The 19,182-nt window shown below is 50.6% G+C and overlaps 1 protein-coding gene across 1 annotated transcript in view; it reads right to left on the reverse strand.

The window, feature by feature from the left end:
• The window catches only part of Col4a1 (collagen type IV alpha 1 chain), a 127,574-nt gene that overhangs the window by 73,609 nt on the left and 34,783 nt on the right, over positions 1-19,182 (reverse strand). The window contains exon 2 of the mRNA XM_078016335.1: positions 1,960-2,019. Coding sequence (XP_077872461.1) covers positions 1,960-2,019 — 60 coding nt within the window. The remainder of the gene's footprint in view (positions 1-1,959; positions 2,020-19,182) is intronic.

A 19,182-nucleotide genomic window follows, 5' to 3' on the forward strand; every position in this document is an offset into this window, starting at 1 on the left:
GCCAGTGTTTCAAGTGTTCTTTATTGAATGATCCAATAGAATCACAGAGTGGGAGGTGGAGAAGATGGGGCTGGGTTCCGCGGGGCAGGGCACAATCCCACACCTTCCATGGGTCTTAGAGGAAGCGCTGGGCTTCCCCAATTCCAAGGCGCTCATTGGTCTCACTAGGAGGCCAGCATGAAACCTCATCACAAGAAAGCAAGCAGCGCAGCCTCAGGACAGCTCTCAGGCAGCACACGCCTCCTCGGCCTCCCGGCCACAGGACGCAGCCCCGCAGGGCCTCTGCATACCATCAGCACAGGCCTGGCCTCAGAGTGTCCCCCCGCTGTAGGTCAGCAACATGGAAATGAAATGCAGGGGACCTGCTTCTTCTCAGAGCAGGCCCTCAAGACCCCCTGGTGGCCCACTGTGCCCAGCCTCCTCTGCAGCCTGTGGCCAGCTCTGTGTGGACGTGCTCTGTGTCGGTCACCAGGCTGAGAGGACAGCAGCCAAAACTGCTGAGAAAGCTGTACTCCAACAAGTTGTCCTTGGTATATTTGGATGGACAGACTTCAGGGTCAAATGGATGGGACTACAAATCAATTTATAGGTATGTACACAGTAGGAGAGTCTTAGAGGCACTACCGGGCCGCTGGAGGAAGCAGGGAACCAGGCTAGCAGGTGATGGACTGCCCCCATGCGGAGTGAGACACTCACCGCCCTCTCCAGACCCGGCTTTAAGGACACAAGGGAAACAGGAAGTGCTCACATGAGCCCAAATTTCCCAGCTATGATTGAAAAGTTCTGATTTTTTTTGTGGTTTTAAGGATGTCTTTGTTAGTTTGTGTGCTCCTGTGTATGATTCAAGTTGGACTTTTCTTAAGTCTTGTAGTATGGGAAGTACAGGCCTCCACCGTCTATAACTCTTGAAAATGCACCTTCAACTAGCCAGAGAAAATCCCAGTAAGAGCCTGAGCAGAGCATGCGGGGGGACCGTGCCAAGCTATGTCCCACACCTCTGAATTCAGAGACTGCCCTGGCAAGAGAGCACCACCACCAGGCAGTGTGGTTATAAAAGTACTAATGTCAGTACATCAGCAAATAGCTGGAAAAAAAATTAAACAATTTCCTATACGGTAGAACTGGGCATTTCGCAGGTGGTCTGAGACCCCATAAAACTTGAGGCATGCCCTTCAGGGAGAGGAGGAAGGATCTGCTGGCCCAGACACTCCTTCCTGCTCTGAAGACAGGAAGTGGTCCAAGGAGCACACTGCCCCCTGCAGGCCCCAGGCTGTGCTGCACTGCCACAGTGGGCTCCACCTCCTCACTGCCACCCAGGGTTGCCAGGGTGACTCACACAGCTTCAGGACACAGCTTCTGTCCCTTGTGTAAAATCCAGACTTCACCCTCAGGCCAACAAAAAGTTTTTGTCTGGATGGGTGTTTCTTAAATGAGAAGAGAGCTTGATCAAACACAAATATAGTATGATTTTATAATTTGGGAAAAAATAAATGTTTACCATTTTGTAAATAAATTGGGACAAGAATGTGATGAATGAAAAAAATTATTTTAAAAGACTGATTTAAATAGAAGTCCCTCAGATTGAATAGAAATGTTTTTCTTTTTTCAAACAAATCCTAAATTTAGTTCTTGTCCATCGATTCTAAAAAGGATGCTTGAGTCAAACAATGTCCTGCCAGGACACTGTTCCTTCAAAATCAAAAAGAAGAGATATCCAGATCCCTTTTTCTGCAATCATTGCCAGTAATTATCACAATCTCTGGAGAAAAGCTTATAAGAATATTAGCATTCAGAATAACGCTCAGACGGTTTCGCTCCCCCTGCGTTGCTCTGGGGAATCACGAAGACAGCAGTGAGGCTCTACCACGAGAGGCCCACCGTTCAGCACGTGTGTTAGTTTCGAATGGTTTCCAGTGAAGGCAGTCCAAGAGGAGGCGCTGTCAACGTCTGGGGACTTACCTTTTGTCCCTTCACTCCATGGCAGTCACATTTTCCGCAGCCAGAGCCATCACAACCACCCTGAAAGTAAAGAAAACATCTGTAAGTAGGAGAACACTTCTGAATTGACGCCAAGATTTGAATTTACACCCTTGAGCATCTTCACCATTATGAGACAAGTCCCGCCTGCTGCCAACTCGGGGAACACCAGGTGTATGTGATTCCATGGGCCAACACACATCTGCTATGGTGCACCTCTTGCCAAACAGACAAAACCGCAATCCTAGGTACAGCCCATCAAAGCCCTGGGATGTCACTGTGACTGCTGTCCTTTGTTAATTCCCACGAAAATGATCATGGTGGCATTTGCCAGGCCACTGTGCTTCTGGCATGGGAGTCTCAGGCCTAAGGCCACTGGGGATCAAGGGCTCCCCAGGGTAGACTCCATGCTCTGTCCCTCGAATTCTCAGGGACATAAAAGAATGCAAAAAAAAAAAAAAAATGTTTGCACAAAGAGAGAGAATAAATGAACAGGCTGATCTTAAAGCCCAAATCCTAAAGAATTGTTTTTTAATTCAATTAAAGTTTAAATACTCATTAATGAACAGTCAACAAGAAAAAGTTCTTATAATATATAGTTCATTTCTAATATAAAAATCAATGGTGAAAATGCAAGGAAAAGAATCCAAAGACACCATGACCCCTTTAGAGGAAGGGAACTAACGTGTATTCAGTGTCCGCCAGGTGCCACAGTCAGCTGGCATCTTATTTTAACAAGCCGAACAACAGTTTTCAGACAGGTCCTACTGCCCCCATTTCACAGGTGTGCAAACTGACTTAGGAGGCTCAGTACAACCTGCCAGGACATGGCTGAAATGAGAGCCCAGCTCATCCTCCATCATGTCAATGAGCGACTGCACCCACAGGCCTGCACGTTCCCCAAAAGAATCCAAGTTTTAAACCCTGTAGATACAAGTATTGTGGAGAGAACAGGAAGGCGTGTGACAGGAACAACATGGTTCACAAGCTTAATCAGAGGCCACTTTATGCCTGAAGTTCATGCCCACATTCTGCTGCAGGTGATAATGGTTTCTTGAGAATAAAATGCTATTCATAGCACTGTGCCCACGGGACATCATATTTTTAATACCCTCAAGTGTAGCCCATTGCCATGGAGATATTCTGCATGAAACAATTACATCTGGAGATACTTATTTCATGAAGTTAAATCTGAACAAGTGCCTCCAAAACAGTAAGTTGTTTTTAATTTTATATTTTGGAAATGGGGACAATTGACCACAGTCCAAACAAACTCCCGAGATCAGGGATCTGCTTCCTGCTGTGACTCACTATCAGCCAAGCTCTAGGATACTCAGAGCCTCTGACATTCTGACCACTGCACATGCGCAGTTTGGCTGCTTCATCTGGGTCCTAGTGACCACTCAGGGTCGTTCAGAGTCAAGGCCAAAATCTTCAACCTGTGCTGCAGGAGGTTCATCCAAAAAGCACAGACAAGTGCTGGGGGACTTTAATAGCCTGGCTCAGCTGCCACCATCTCTCACCCCCTAGTCCCCATGGCATGGTGACTGTGCCTGTGCTGGAGGCTCCCCACAGGTTCTCACATGACTCCCCACTCCACCTGAGCCCTTGGGGTACCCCAGAGCTGGGGCGGGAGCTGCCTGGTAGGTAACCAGGTAAATCATAAGTTAATAAGCAGTTAATAACCTGGTTAGTGTTCAGACCAGAAAAGCCCAGAAAGTAAGGCAACCCCAGATCACTCGGGTTCCCAGAGCCCCAGGCCACCCGGGTCCCAGCCAGCCTCCTCTCCAGGACTGTGGGCTCCCCCACAGCATTTCTGCCCTGCAGCAGGTTCAGAAACACATCTCTGCTCCTTCAACTCTGCTAAACTTCATTCTATTCCTACAGACCTAGTGGGAGAAATCAACCAATTATCTGAACTCAGTTATCTGCAGACTCTGTTTAGGAAGGGCCCTCCAGTTACCCACATGTAGTTGGCAGAAACTCAATAATAGCTCAAAGTGATATGAGGTTTCTACTCCTAAGTCAATGGTAGTTTCTTTGAAACATGGAACTTGCAGAGAATTGGAGTACTAAAGCTAAAAATGGCTATGTGACAATTCTGGGTTTTTCTCTTCTGAAATGTTGATAAAATCTCAGAAGCTTATCTCTATTCAATTTGAAGGAGGTTATGAAAATGAACTTTCTGGGATTATTCCCATAAGCTGTCAGTGGACGCCTTAATTGCAGGGACTCTGGGCCACAGTGGCCATGCTGGGGTCAAACTGCTTCTTGGGCTTCTGTTACAGTGGCCTGTGTGGGTGACATACAGGCAGTGCTGGCCTGGACAACACTGCAAGTCACAGAAACTCAGGAATCTGAGAGGAGAAAGGACGAGAGTGGTCCCCCCCACACACCAGCTTGCACTGTATGTCACACATGGATTGTTTTAAATGGCGGACCAGATGTATCTGTAGCTTTATTCACATAGGAAATTCTTAACTTCTTCATTCACATAGGAAATTTTATTACCAATTTTGTCTTTAGGAGGCAATTCCAAAGAATTGATAATTCTTAGAATATCTAAAGTATAGTCATCTTTTCAGAAAAAAAGATGTTTTTAAAGCCATGATTGTTTGTATCACATTTTGGTGGGGCTGGCATCTCATGTCAATGGCTTTAATAAGATCAATTAATTTTCAGAATAACAAACAAAAATCATAATTGCATGTTTACTTTGCTGAATAAAATTTCTTTCAAAATATCACTATTCTGATCCTTTACAATTTCTATTTTATAATAGAATTTCACCCTGACATCTAGGGGTATCCCAGCTGTGATTCAAGGGCCCACTACTAATAAGAATATAACTCATGAGCTGGGGCTGTAGCTCAGTGGTAGAGCGCTGTCTAGCATGCATGAGGCACTGGGTTCGATCCTCAGCACCACATAGAAATAAACAAATACATATAGGCATTCTTCCATATACTACTACAAAAAAATTTTTTAAAAAAGAATACAACTCGTGTGCTGTGTGTCCTTTATAAGCAGCTATAATGCATGCTTTTGGAAAAGCTGGTTAAACTAAAAGCTCTAAGTGGACATCTTATCTGGCTGCTGTACACTGCTCTGCGTGCCTCTACTGGCAACTCAGAGTCACAGCTTCATAGGGGACCTCCCTTCTTTAAGGTTCGTCACAATGTCATGATTTCCTGGGGGATTTCACTTTACATCTGGGCCTCTCGGCAAAATCAAAGGATTTGTGCAGCCCGTGGGCCCCAACGGCAAACGGCTGGCTCCAGATCCAGGGCGTTAATGAGGCCTGTCCCCTCCTCCCCTGGCTGGGACACATTGGGCCATCGATGAGCTCCATCTCATCTGTTTCAGATAGAACGGGAGGAGCTGGTACATTCTGTGAAGTGCCTGTCCCTTTCCCTGCACTTCCCCTTGGGTGTCCTCGGGTCAAGCAGATTAGCTCCAGGTCCTGGGCTTTCTTCCCATGAGACACACTTAACCCCCGAGGTCACACGGCGGAAGTTGGCCATGATGGCAGCCTTGCTTGGAAGCTGAGGAATGTGGCCCCAAGATCTCGAAGGACAAGCACCCTGCGGGTCTTGGTCCCTCACAGAAGGTGACTGCCATGGGTAACAGTAAGTAGGGGACCCAGAGGTATGGGAGGAGCACCTGGAAGGCCCTGGGCATTTACTCCTGAAACCACAGAGAAGCTGAGCAGAAACCAAGTCAAACCTGGGAGTGGGTCCTTCAGCCTCTTCCCAGGAGTCCCTACAACCCAAAAGCCGCCCAGTCCCCAGCACAGCCTGGGAGACCTGCACACCCCACTCAAGAGCAGAGAGCAGCATTAAAAAAACCAGAAAACACGGCCCAGAAGGACTGCAAAAGTACTACAAAGAAATCCCTAGACCAAATATCTCTGGATGCTCTAAGCATCTCTGCATCTTTTCAGGATGGGTTAAAACAATTAATAGTACTGAAATTTCCCTTTAGGAGCCCATCAGGAGTTCCAGCAAGCAGAACCCCCAGAGTCAATATTACAGAGGATGTTAAGTCCTAAAGTACACTAGGACTTTACGATGCACGGTGCTCTTGCCAGAGGGGGAAGTGGAGGGATGGGGCCAGCCTCCTCCAGGTGCTGGAATCCGAGAAGCCCTTCTCCACACGGAGGCCAGCTCCCACGGCAGGACAGATGGCGGGCTCCCTGCTGGGGCTGCAGAGAGCCTGCTGTGGGTGAGGTGTCCTCCCAGCAGTCTGCTCCCCGTGGCTGCCCACTGGACCAAGGCACGCCAGGAAGGAGCAGAACAGGATGAAGTCCTCCTTTCTGATGGTTCCCCTGCTCAGATGGAAGATAGGTCTTTGCCATGCTGCTTTACGACTTCTGTGTTTCACATCCCACAAAACAGGGACATGTGGAGATCTGCCAAGTGGAAAGAGCTTATCTTTCAAATTCCTTTCCACATTCCCTATGCTGTGCAAAATGTCAAATACTTCTGTGGGGCTATTGCTAGTCCCATATTCTTCCTGTCAGATCACTTCCTCAGGGGTCTTCTGAATAATGATCTGCCCCACTAAAGAAACGTGTGTGGTAGAAGAACGTGATCGGGGCTGCTTGGGCAGAATTAAGTGTGCAGAAAACAAGGATGTGTGGCCCAGGGGCCCTTCACTCATGGCTGGTGGGGCTGCCGGGAGGAACTGCCCTTTGGAAACCAGAAACATTCATAAAATTTACCCCTCAAACAACTATGCATAGAATTAAAAAATTACCAACAAAAGCAAGAGCCAAATACAGGTCAAATATTGCAGTCCAATACTTTCTTAAAAGCTTACATCTGCACAGCATTTTTGAATGTCCACAAATACACCTGATGTACTTAGGATGACTGGATGTCTCCCCTGTTTTCAGGAAGTTCACAGTCAATGCAATTTCATCTGCATTGTTTCATCATTATTATTTTAGCATAATTTTATCTTGATCAATTAAGATCGACGAGATTCCAAAGATGTGAAAATGATTCTTTATCATTAATCTAACCAAAAGAAGAACTTAGTTAACTAACATTTCATTCCCTTCAGTAACGGAAGACATAGACACAGAGCAATCGTGGCTCCTTCTGAGTCTCAGACGATATTTCTGCTCTAATTTGAAAACAACTCCAAGTGTTGATACGTTCTTGGCAAAAAGGATCAGCGTGAAAAAATCTGAGAAAGAGGCTGAATTTCAGTGTGTGGCTCTCCCCCTCTTTTGTAGCGTGACTCAGCTTCCCACATGGGGGCCTCGCGGCCTCCTGCTTCTCGTTACAGCCTGGGCTGGAGAGCCCTGAGGGGCCCCAACACCAGGCTGAGGGAACGAGGGTGTTGGCCTGGCCTCTTGTACGGCCAGCATGTGGTTCCTGCCCTGCTCTCCTCCTTCCCCTCGCACCATTTGTTGACTCATCTGTCCTGCTTTTCTTCCCTTTCTCCCACTAAACGGGGGTGGACATTAAATGTTCCTGCTTGGAGAAGATGGCCCCCAGGGAATAATGAGGAAGCCCAGGGCTTCAGCTCCAGGTCACTGGTCTCTGTCCAGCTGCAGGCAGATGTGGCTATAATTAGTTGTCCTATGACAGTGGTCCTTGGATGGCCAAGTGTGCAATGAGTCGGTGAGCTCCGTGGGTGTCCACTGGGGACCATGGGTGGTAACGCATGACCTGGGACGAGACTTCCCATGACTGTGAGTCACTGGTCTGGAACAAGCTGGCGAGTGGGCTCAGCGAGTCTCCAGCCTGGGGTCCAACTGAGCCTCCCCCGGGCTCCTGAAGCAGGGGCCCTCCCCTGGGCGAAGGCGCAGACTGGAGAGTCTCTGGGGCCTTCAGAACCCACTGTCCCCGCAGCATCTCTCCCCTTGGCAGCTGCCCTCTGCAGGTTCCCTGGTTCCCGTCTCAGCCCATGGAGACAGAACTGCTCTCTCTTCCCCAGCCCACTCCATAGCCTTCCCCTCCTTCAAAGAGAAAGTGCTAGTGAGCTGGGCATGAAAAAGAACTGGTTACCTCCACCAAGTCTGGAGAAACCTGCCAGCCCTCTGCTGTGCTGAAGTCTGCTTTCCATCTTCTCTCTCTAGGGGTGGACACAGACGCGCCCTACTCCCTCCACACCTGGTTGGCTCTTTCTTCCCATCCACCTCACCCCCTGAGCTGGCTGTCCAGACCTTGGCCTCCACTCTGACCTCTGACCCCCATGTCCAGCCCACATGGACAGCTTCCCCGGGCCTGGGCCCAGGAGGGCTAAGTCGGCAGGGCTGGGGGTGTCACCGGGGCCCTATCCAATCTCCTGATCAGCAGGTATTAGGATGTGCCTCCATGCCTCCTGCTCTAGGCCAGGTGAGCTAGGTGCAGGGTGTGTTAGCTGGCAGGTAGGAAGGGAGAAGCCAAGCTCAAGGAGAACGGCAAGGTGAGCCGAGCTCCCCAGCCTGGAACCAGGTCCTACAAAGCCAGGTCGTGGAAGGCGATGGGACTCTGCAGAGAAAGAAAGCAGGATAAGGAAGCATCGAGTGGGGCTGGGGTTGGCCCCGGTGCCCCGTGGCCAGGACTGAAGTGACCCAGCCCTGAGGCCACAGGGGGCTGGTTCTGGAGGTCCCAGACACTGGCGTGGAGCAAAGACTGTGCTCACAGCAACGGGCTGAGGCATGGCTGCCTCTAGATCTGTTTGTCCCAATACTACTGAGACTCAGAGGTGCCACCAGAGAAGCAGGACCCCATTTCCAGGAAGACGGAGAGAAGTGCAGCCATGTTGGTATTGCCTAACCATGAACAAGTCTCCACTTTGCCTGCTATGGCAACCTCCATGGGGCTTTTAATTTAGAGGCCTGTCTTCAAAGCAGATGGACACGAGTTTCCTCCATGCCCACCAATGTCTCTCAATCCACCAGAGCACCTGCAGCGCACTTCAAGAAACGCGACATGGAGTTAGAGTGGACACATTTTAAAGGCTGGAGAAGAAATGAGCGAAGGGAAGGAAGGAGAGAGTCAGCGGGAAGGAAGGCAGGAGAGAGAGTGGGATGTGCAGGAGGACAGGAGACCGCCCTGCCTCTCCCTGGGTGTGGCCGGAGACCTGCTCAAGCCGGCCTCTCTGGGCCCGTGCCACGTCCTCCTCCTTGTCTGGTAAGTAACCATATTCCTACTGTTCCTTTGACACATCTTTGTTTCTCAGACTCGGCACCATCGCGACCATCAGTGTTGCCGTGAAGGATCCAGCCTTCTGCAGGGCAGTCGTTTAGAAGAGGGGAGACGGGCCCCAGCCTTGAATTCTCCCAATTACCATCCTCTGATCCACCCGCCATCCTGTCTGCCTCAGGCCTTCAGACAAATGCCTGACTGGGCCTAAATGTGAAATCTAAGGAACACTGGGCGAATCCCCGGTGCCCTTCCTTCACTGACCCAACACACACACTGCACATTCTCACATTAAGTGAAAAATCCCAAACTGTGGCTTGGTTCGGTGCCACACAGGGGCTCGCGGGTGGCTGTCCAGGGGGCTCTGTGCAGAGGCACCGCTGTCCTCAACACCCAGGGCCCCACTTGGGAAGCAGCTCATAGCAGCACCCGAGCAGGGAGAAGCGCTGCATGCTGAGCATGAAGCAGAGGCGAGTTTTTATTTATCCTCTGCATTCCACTGGCTGAGCCCCGAAGATTTCTGACACTGGAAAAGGAAATGTGGAAAGCCTACGTGACCACTGAAGTATCTCAAGAACGATGGGCCTCCAACAGGGCCGCTGAGCCACACAGCAGCTCACAGTACCCTTCCTTACACCATCAAATATGGAAAACCCTAGCTGATGCCGTGTCCGTCTCCTCCTCTGGAGGGAGGGGCGGGGAGGAAAGCCCAGACAGACTTCATAATATAATAGGTTTCATATTCTTGGTGATTCCACCCTCAGTTAGACAAATTTCATGATATGATTTTTGTTCTATTAGTCAAACTGATAAGCTCATATTCATCTTAACCTGTTAAACCTTATTTAACTCATGATAATGCAAGAACAATATCAATCCTCGTGCAAGAAATAACATAGATCTTGCAGTCATCTGCCAGCTTCATAGGCAATCTGTCCACCACCTCTCCAAGAAGGCTCCACCTACAGCTAGACATGTAGGTGGACTTTTTTGGGACTCCAGCACATGGGAGATAGTGGAATAGGTGTGGGTCTTTCCCGTGGGTGACTCTCTGGTGGATAAGGTGTCGGTTTAGAGGGAGAAGAGAAGAGCCATGCTTGGGAGGATCACTGTTGCTGCTGCTGTGGAAACACGGTGCTCGAGAAGAAAAGTTGCTCTAAATTGGGGCGGTGTGCCCCAAGGAAGCCAAGGAGTGAAGAAGAGGGTGACCCTATTGACAGCGACACTGTCAGGGTCCAGCTCGTCCCCTGCACACACTTGACAGAAGCAGCAGGACACCAGACCCTGAACCCGGCAGGGACGGCAGAGCTGGGCATTCCAGGAGGAGGCAGTGTGCACCAAATATGGCCATGAGACAGCCCAGGGCACATCTGAGGACGAGGGGCCAGGCAGACGCGGCACACGGTGAGGGCTGCTGCCACACTGTCACAAGGGCCCAGCTCCATACTAAGGCAGCACCAGGGGCTGCTCCTGGGGCTGGGACCCCTGCACACACGCTGTGTCCCCCATGGGTGTCACTGGTCATTCACCGTGACTTCCACTTCCCAGAGCCATCACAAAACATCCTGTCAGGACAACAGTCACAGCTGTTCACCTCTCCAGCCTGACAGGGGACACGCTTTATCTGCATGTTCAGACTAATCCCAGACAGCCAGGAGGAGGCTGAAGGTGACTGTCCTAACTACACCCAGGGTTGAACACCAGGCTCACTCACACAGCCCCTTTCAAAAGGAAATGGACTTACACTCTCTGCACAGACTCTAAGTGCTATGGAGCACTTCCCAGGCCAGAGGCTCGCCTTGGGACTGTCACCCCCCAAGGGGAACGCTGTCCGATGTGTATCTTTAAACCACGTTTGAAAATTCAAACAAAGGTAAACAGAAATCGCATGTCACACCCGGTGTCGTTCTGAACTCCTCAGAGCAACGCAGCAAGCAGCTCTGCACTGGACAAACGGCCAGAGGCCCCTCAGGAAGATCTCTGCCTGACAAGCTTCCCAGGCACATGCAAATTGGAGCAGAGCAGAAGCAAAGTTCCCTAAATACATGGATACAGTGGCTGGTGGACCAAAACTGCTACTCTGCAAACCATAAATGGCACTTTCAAAAGACCTACCTCAAAACCCAACTGCAGCACTTATGGTCAAAGAAAAAGTGGGAAAACCACAGAGGAAAGCCAGGCGGTTGCTGGTTAAAACTGTGGCCTCTCAGGGACACCCTGGTGTTGACACTGTGGCCAGTGCCACAGACAGGGATCTGCAGGGATTCCGTGAGGTCCTGTGGTCAACTGCGTCATCTCTAGACAAGGCTTCCGCTCCTTGGCTTTTCCAAGGAAAGTGAAGAAAAACATTTAGCAGAGTTGAGCCACTCACGGTTAATTATGAAAATAAATATGAAGTATAACAGCCTTTCAGTCACGCTGACTGCCATCTGAGTTTAGAGAGCTTTCTTAGAACCCGGAGCTCACTCCAGCTCCCCACCCTATGACGTGAAAGAGAGGCAGGCAGCCGGGTGACTCTGCTCTCCACTGTCCCCTCCCGCAGACTGACCTCCCAGCATCCTGGGCAGACAACACTGTATGCAGTTCTAGGAGACTTTGGGATACAAAAACGGGGTTTCTAATGGCAAAGCACTTTAGTAAGAATTTAACATCCAGAAAATTCTAGATACATTTTGCTACTATTTACCATTAAGTTTAAAGTAAACAGATATTAATCATATTGAGGTAAAGTGAACTGGACAACTCTCAAGAAAATAAAATTGAGACATACACTTTGAGTTTTAAGATGATTTCAGTCTCTACTCCAACTCTGTGCCTTCCTTTTATTAAAAATATAGTCTGGAATGACCAGTTGATGTTAATGATGAATTAATATGGAAGGTAATAAATAACTCTAGCTTTTCTGTTATTACTTTGACTTCAGTTTTAGGTTAATAAGAGCTTTTGGTAATCTTACACAAAGAAAACTGACTCACTGTGGTTCCCAATCTATGAATATTTTTTAATCCTTAAAATCATGAAATAGCTTTGAAAACAACAAAGGGTATGTTCAGCCTAGTTTCAGTGTTAACTGCATTTTGTCATGAAAAACGGAAAACACGGGTTTGGTCTCTGCAGCCTTGAGCAGCACCCACAAGATCTCTTGAACCCGAGGACCTCATCGGAGGCCACACCCGGTAACCTACAGCACCCTTTGAAGACGCCCAGGAGCTCGGAGGGATCAGCCGAGAATGGGTCACATTCCTTCCCTCCCCTCTGGGCCCTGGAGCCTGGCCTCAGCAGCCCTCCTGGCCCACCTCCAGGTGCCACTTCACTGACCTTGGGAGCCAGCATGGTGGCTTTTCCTGCCTGGCTAATTTGCATGCTTTGCCTATTTAAGGCAATTCTCACCAGAACTTGCTTTTCTCTCAACAAGCCTCATTTCCTCTCTTCCGTCCCCTCTGCTTTCATTAATCATTTTTTGTTTTTTTAGAGTACTGACCCCTGGTTAAGTAGCTTCAACAGTAACCACTGCATCGTTTACTTTCTCTTCTGACAGTACATATTTATTCTGAAGTTTGCGCAAATCTAAAACAATTTGTTTCCAAGTTTTTTATTGACAAGGATCACTTTTTTCTAAGGCCTCCCTAGGCAGAGCAAACCTGAGACGGGAAATGTGCTCAGCGCCAGGGTCTGAAGGTGGACTGGACCTGCAGCAGGCCTAACAGGACCCCACCCAGCAGCAAAGGTGACAGGGAGCAGAGACAGGGCCCTGTGCTGCACTCACTGTCCAGTCACCTGTGGGCAGTGTCGGCAAATCTTTGGGTCATGAAAAAAAGTGAAACTACAAGCCTTTTGTTAATAATGGGTTTAGAACATGATCAATCATTATTTCTAATCAAAACAAGCTATCCCTTGTGATTCTATTAATTTATTGACCACAAAAAAAGACCAAGAGACAAACAAGAGCTAAGTGCCCACTGAGCGCTGTACAGGTGCTGAGTGGAGTGCTCTCTGTCTCCTGTCCTGTGCCACTAGCTGGGGCCACCCCAGCAACACTGGCCAAGCAGCTTCATGTGTGAGATGCGCGGCAACGGCCACCCCCAATCCTGCAGCACTGTGCCCTGTTACATGCGCCTGACCACACACCCCGCCACCAACCCGCAGGTCAGGGCCACTCCCAGGTGCTGCTCCTCCAGCCCACTGGCACCACCAGGAACCTGTCCACCAATGGTTCCGACTACACCCGGACGTTTGTCCCAGGCAGGGGGATGGCAGCTAAGCAGTGGTATGAAGCACCCGTCAGTGAGATGACTAAAAAGATAAATCTCATGTGACGCGTGTTTTACCACTGTCCTACCCACTCCACACTGACCAGCGCACACGGAAGCTTAAGGCCTCAGGCTCCTCCAGCAATGCCTTCAGCTAAAGATAAGAGGCAACGCCCCCCAAGTGAGAGATGGGCCCCCAGGCAGCCCTGTGGGGGAACGGCTAGGTGTACACCCGCACCCATCCCACCATCCCAGGAATGGACCGTCCAGCCAGGACTTGGCAGCCAAACTCCTGGCTACTGAGTGACTTTGGATTCTCCAGGGGAAAACAGAACCCAACCTTGGTGCGGGCTTGTTCCCGCCTACCAGGCTCCAGAGCCTGCTTGTCTGTTTTCTGCTATCTTCTTCTGGGTTCTGCCATCTGCTCTTGGGGAAAGGAAACCCCAGTACTTCTTCCTTGGATCTCCCTCACCTGTAACCCAGAGAACCCTCATTGACGCCTCAGACCCCGTAAGTCGAGAAGACACAGAAGGTAGCTAGACTGCTCCGTTCGAATCCCAGAAAACCCTGGAATACCATTCCCAGGACAGCCCCCGCGGGGGTGACGTGAGCAACACAGACACAAACCAGGGTGTGCGCTCACAGGCAGGAGTGAGACTCCTGGGGCCACCCTGGGGGAGTGGAGCACAGAACCCAGGCCCACTTAGACCTCACCTGCCCCTGAGGAGCCCTGGAAGTGGATTCTCAATCATTGCTGAGTCCTGAGAGGCTGTATGACTGCTGCCCTGACCGCTGAGGACAGAAGTCGGGGAGGCCTTGCGCTGACCAGGGAGTAAGGGACAGGGATGTCTACCTGGGTGAGTCCCGGAGACCTCCCGCTCTCCCTCCACAACACATGACCTCTGCCAAAGTCACCCTCAGTCCTTAACCCTCCTGTGGACATCGCGGAGAAGGCAGGGGTTGCTTCAAAACATGCCTGCCCTCCTGGGGAGCTGTGACCAGAGAGCCACTTGGCCATTCGATTTAATCAACAGCAGCTCAGAAATCCAAGGCAATTCTCATAAACTCCTCAGAGGTGCATAACTCCAGCATATGTCTTAGACTTCTTAGGGACTTTCTTCCTACTCTAAGTTCTCATTTTCATTTAGACAAAATTACACAGAGGTCAACAGGCCTGCAGGTGTGGTTCATCTCAGATCCGGCCACTGTACAGCAGGAGGACACACAGCAAGGCACTGGGCCCACAGGCTGTGCCGCACACAGGGGAGGAAAGTGCAGACAATGCACGGGGAGGCACGTGCTGCCTGCCACGCTCACTACACCCGCCAGTAATTTCCAGGTCAAGGTCTATGTTTCCCCTTCTCCTGATCCACTGCCCTCCCTGGTTTCCCCTTGGTGATGCCCTTCCTGCTGAGGACTGAGTTATACAATCTGATTTCAGTGCGAGTGTGGCCAGGAGTCACCCAGCCTTCCACCCAACAGGCAGACTCCTGGCACTGACCCTGAGGCCTCGAGAGCTGGAGGGAGTTCCTGGGAGTTGCACACTCTCAACCATGAACCTGAACTCTGGTCAGATGAACCCACTGCCCCCCAGCAGGTAGCTCTGGTTGGCTGAGCCCTTCAGACTCATCAGACGCTCCTGGAAAAGTCCCACAGAGCAGAAGGCATGCCACAGAGGTGAAGCCAGAGAGCGCACGCACACCCTCTCTCCTCCAGGCAGAGGGCAAACCGTCCTGGACCACAGGAAGTGAAAGGTCTTCAGGGAATTCAGGGTGGCCTTCGACCTCCAGGAATGGTGAAATACCCTGAATCAAATCCTTCAAAATCAGGAACGAAAGTTCAGAGGAAAAAACAGAGCACAGTGTGCCATCTGTAGTCCTGGGAAGCCACCTGTCACCCACCAAATCATGCACGAAGGAGACTGTTAAGACACAGCCATGCACTCCCTAAAGACCCACTCTGAAGCGTGCATCACCACGAGTAAGCGCTGTATCATTTTTATCATCAAAATGGAATTGGTTATTTTCAAATTCTTTTTTCTGAAATTGGTTATTTTGTAAAATACATGAAAAACTTAACTTCTTGTGTAGTATGATAGCTTTGCCAATTGTATATTTAATGAAAAATGTACAAGTAATCATTGAAATGGTATCTTGCTTTACAGACCTTTTTTTTTTTTTTTGTAAATTCCTATTGGGGTTCTTTTATGGACTGTAAAGCATAAGGTTAGTTTGTCCGTGTTATGATCAAATAATAACAAGTTCCTATTTATGGATATGTGAAAACCTAGAATTAAACAGTTAAGTGATTACTACTCTTTTAAAAAGTAGGCCAGGATTTACTTTCAGAGCCAACACATCTGCAAAAATTGCATCAAAAGAAAAAGTTGAGAACATCCTCATCCCCGATGCTGGCTGATGGGAGGCTGGGACAGCAGCTGCACGCAGTCGCTCCCATTGGAACGCTGAGGTGGCCCCCCACCCCTGACCATCTGAGCGCAGGCACCTGCATTGGCCCTCCATCCCTCCCCGCTGGGTGTAGGCTCGTTGGTTTCTGAGGTCAGAGGTCTCAGACTGGTCCAAGAAGTCCCAAGGTTCATACAAGTTCGTTCTCATCTCTGAGAAGCATGTTCACCATGCTCAGGAGAGTCATCCGTCCTGCCCCCTGGGCGTACCTGAGTAGCTGCACAGCCTCTGCCCAAAGCCAAAAGCTTAGCAATCTCTCCTAAGCCCCTGAAGCTCAAGTCCAGCAAACCCCCAGTAGCCTAAGAAGGCCAGAGTCCAGGTGAACACATGCACTCCAACAGACACACACTCGTGCCTCGCTTTCCTAACCAAACCAAAGAACGCCAGCTCCAGTTCCCTAGGTTAGTTCCTCAGGCCAACGCCTCTGTGCCAGCTCCGTGGGTCCAGTACAAGAAGGCATGGCCTGCTGGTGCTCCTGTGCTCTGCTTCCTTCCCTTCATCTCCATCCTTCAGGGACTGATAGCTGATCCACACCCTCAGAGCCACTGAGGCCACAGGAGCCCAGGGAGTCTGCCCCTTCACTTCTGGGATATCTTGCTTACACTTTGCCCTCATCTCCCCACTGTTTTAACAGACTGCTCTTCCTCTCCTACTCTATCACTCACTAACCAAAGCATGCTGGTGTGCTGGCCAGGCTGAGCACAACTCGGAGCTCCGGAAGGTGCTTCACGTCCTAAGGTAACCAGAGAAGAAGCAAAGCATGCCCTGTTTCCATTCAGCAAGATGAAGGACGAGATAAAGAAAGGAGGTAGGAAGGTCAAAGAATGAAGAGGCAGCTGTGGGAAGAGCCTGGCTTATCTCCTGAGTGCAGGCCTCAGACCTCCTACACATGCACATGGAGGCATCGACCAAGCCAGACGAGCCCTGGGATATACTCTGAATAATTTCGAGTATCCTAGTGGCCAAAATGAGAGGGTGAACTAGGCAGGCCACAGCCGAAAGTGGCCCCGGATGGTGACTCCCCTCACTGAAGTCCTGCACAGCTACATTCTAAGTTGTGTGACTGATTGGTAGCCGAGAACCACAGAGCATTCCTGGCTTGACCCAGCAAAGGCGAGAGCCAGCAGCACCTGAGTGGCCACCAAGTCAGAGGATGCATACGCTGTCCTGTCACACCCAGGACACGGCTGGGCCTGCGTCTTCACACAGGTGACTACAGGAAGTCACTACAAGTGACTTTCAGGAAGCAGGGAGCCTCTCCTCCCTGCTATGTCCCCACATCCTAGTGCACCAACAGGTGGCACTAAGTGGCACCAACAGAGGTACATCTCAGTGGCTCTGCATTCCTGAGGTGCGATGCACTGGGGCAGGCAGGGTTTGGGAGCTGGCAGAGAAGATGACCGGACCCTGCAGGCGGCACAGCTGCTCATTTCCACTGCAGCAGGGCCACTCTCCATGCTAGGGTAGATTTAGGCAGAACACTCCTGGGGAACCTGTTAGGACGCTGCGTGGGGTACAGAGGGCTTTCAGCTCTGTCATCTCCAGGGTTGTTGCTAAGAGACCCAGGGGGCCACTGCAAAGAGACTGATGCCCACAGGGACGGCTCCCGGCAGCAGAGGCTGCAAACATGGGATGGGGCTGTGCGTAACCCAGAGAGTGAAGTCATGCACCAGCCTGCACCACCGGGAAGCTCTCACGCAGCGAAAGATCACCACGCGATAAAGGGCTGAAAGCTATTCCCCACCTCAGCTGTTTCAGCCTCTCAGCCTCGGAATGAGCTGACAGACTGCAGCTCGAGCTCCGGCAGGGCCAGGGGAGCCGGCGAGCCGACTTCCTCTGAACCAGGAAGCAACAGGCATGGACATGTCACAGCCGCCCAGAGCAGGGCCATCCTGGCTGTGTGGACTGGGGCTCATGAGAGCAAGTCAAAGCCACCAGACCCAGGTCTCCAGCCCTGGTCGTGCTGACAGAAAGGCCGCCCTGAGCCAGCCGTGGAGGAAACAGCAGCCGTGGTCATGCAGCCAAAGGATGGCGGCTGCAGGACAGACTGGGCAATATGGGCCTGGACTGGATGCTGACAGGGGACACGCTGCTGTAAAGGACAGGGCGGGAGAGCTGATGAAAGCTGAAGGAGACTGGCTATTGCACATGGCACCGTTACAATGCCAATTTCCTGAATTTAATAAACAAGCCATGCTAGGTAAAAGAATATCCCCAGCGTGGAGACGACGCTGACGTGTTCAGGGCCAGATGCCTTCTACAAGTTATTCTCCGATGACTCAGGAAAATTAGTCACAATGCGAACAGAAAGAAGCACAGATGCAGGTGAATGTGAACAACCTGAGAGCCAGGTGGAACACACGGGAGCTCACTTTCACAATCCTGCAGCTTTTCTAGTAATGGAATTGCCTCCAATTTTGAGGTTCTTATTTTAAGGAAGGCAAAGAAATATTAGAAAATTGGAAAGGAAACCAAGACTGCGGGCAGGGTGTCAGGCAGCAGAGTTGCACCCTGCTGGGGGACAGGGTATCAGGCAGCAGAGTTGCACCCTGCTAGGGCACTCCCAGCGCTGGACCAAATGTAAAGCAAGCCTTTCTGAGCAGATAAGGATTAGGCACAAAGGAAACGTCACAGCAAGGGCAGCAGCTGCTGACAGGAGCACAAATAGCACAAAGCCACTGCTGGAGAGAGGATTTCCGGTCACCCAGAGAGCCCTGCGCCTCCCAGCCCGCGACCCTGGCCACAGGAAGGACCTTGCCCATCTGATGTGCAGGGAGCCCTTGGCACCGCAGGGCTGGAGGGGCTGGAGGGACACGGGCAGACACAGCAGGGCAACAGGGAAGGCTCAGCCAGGGCACTGGGTTCCCATCCAGCACTCCCTGTGGGGGCGTTTCTCTCTCCCTTAAACTCATCCTGAATTTCACATCTGGGGTCTGCTCACGCCCTCCCTGCTTTCTCTGCATGGCCTTCCGAAAGGTTGTGACAGCCAGAGAGCTCAGGGAACCTGCACAGCACCCCTACCCGTCGGCCTCTGCTGGCTGCAAGCTTTCTCTTGACTGTTCGCATCCATCCATAGCCCTGCACGCAACCCAAGAGCAGCCAGGCTGCAGGCTCTTCAGGCTGTCGTGAGGCTCATTAAGAGGCACTCATTCTACAGATGAAGCCGGAAAGCCAGGGAGGCTGATGAGTGAGGAGCAGACAGTGACTATGAGAAAATCTGCTACTTTTCAAGCTTCGCAGATTTCAAGCATTCCCCAAATCACAGTCCTGAAATGATTTCAAAATGAGACACCTAATAGCTTCGAAAGAAAAAATAGTCTTGAAGACTCTTTAAGACAACATATATCA

The sequence above is a fragment of the Ictidomys tridecemlineatus genome, chromosome 6 (assembly GCF_052094955.1).
Source record: "Ictidomys tridecemlineatus isolate mIctTri1 chromosome 6, mIctTri1.hap1, whole genome shotgun sequence".
Classification (NCBI taxonomy): domain Eukaryota; kingdom Metazoa; phylum Chordata; class Mammalia; order Rodentia; family Sciuridae; genus Ictidomys; species Ictidomys tridecemlineatus.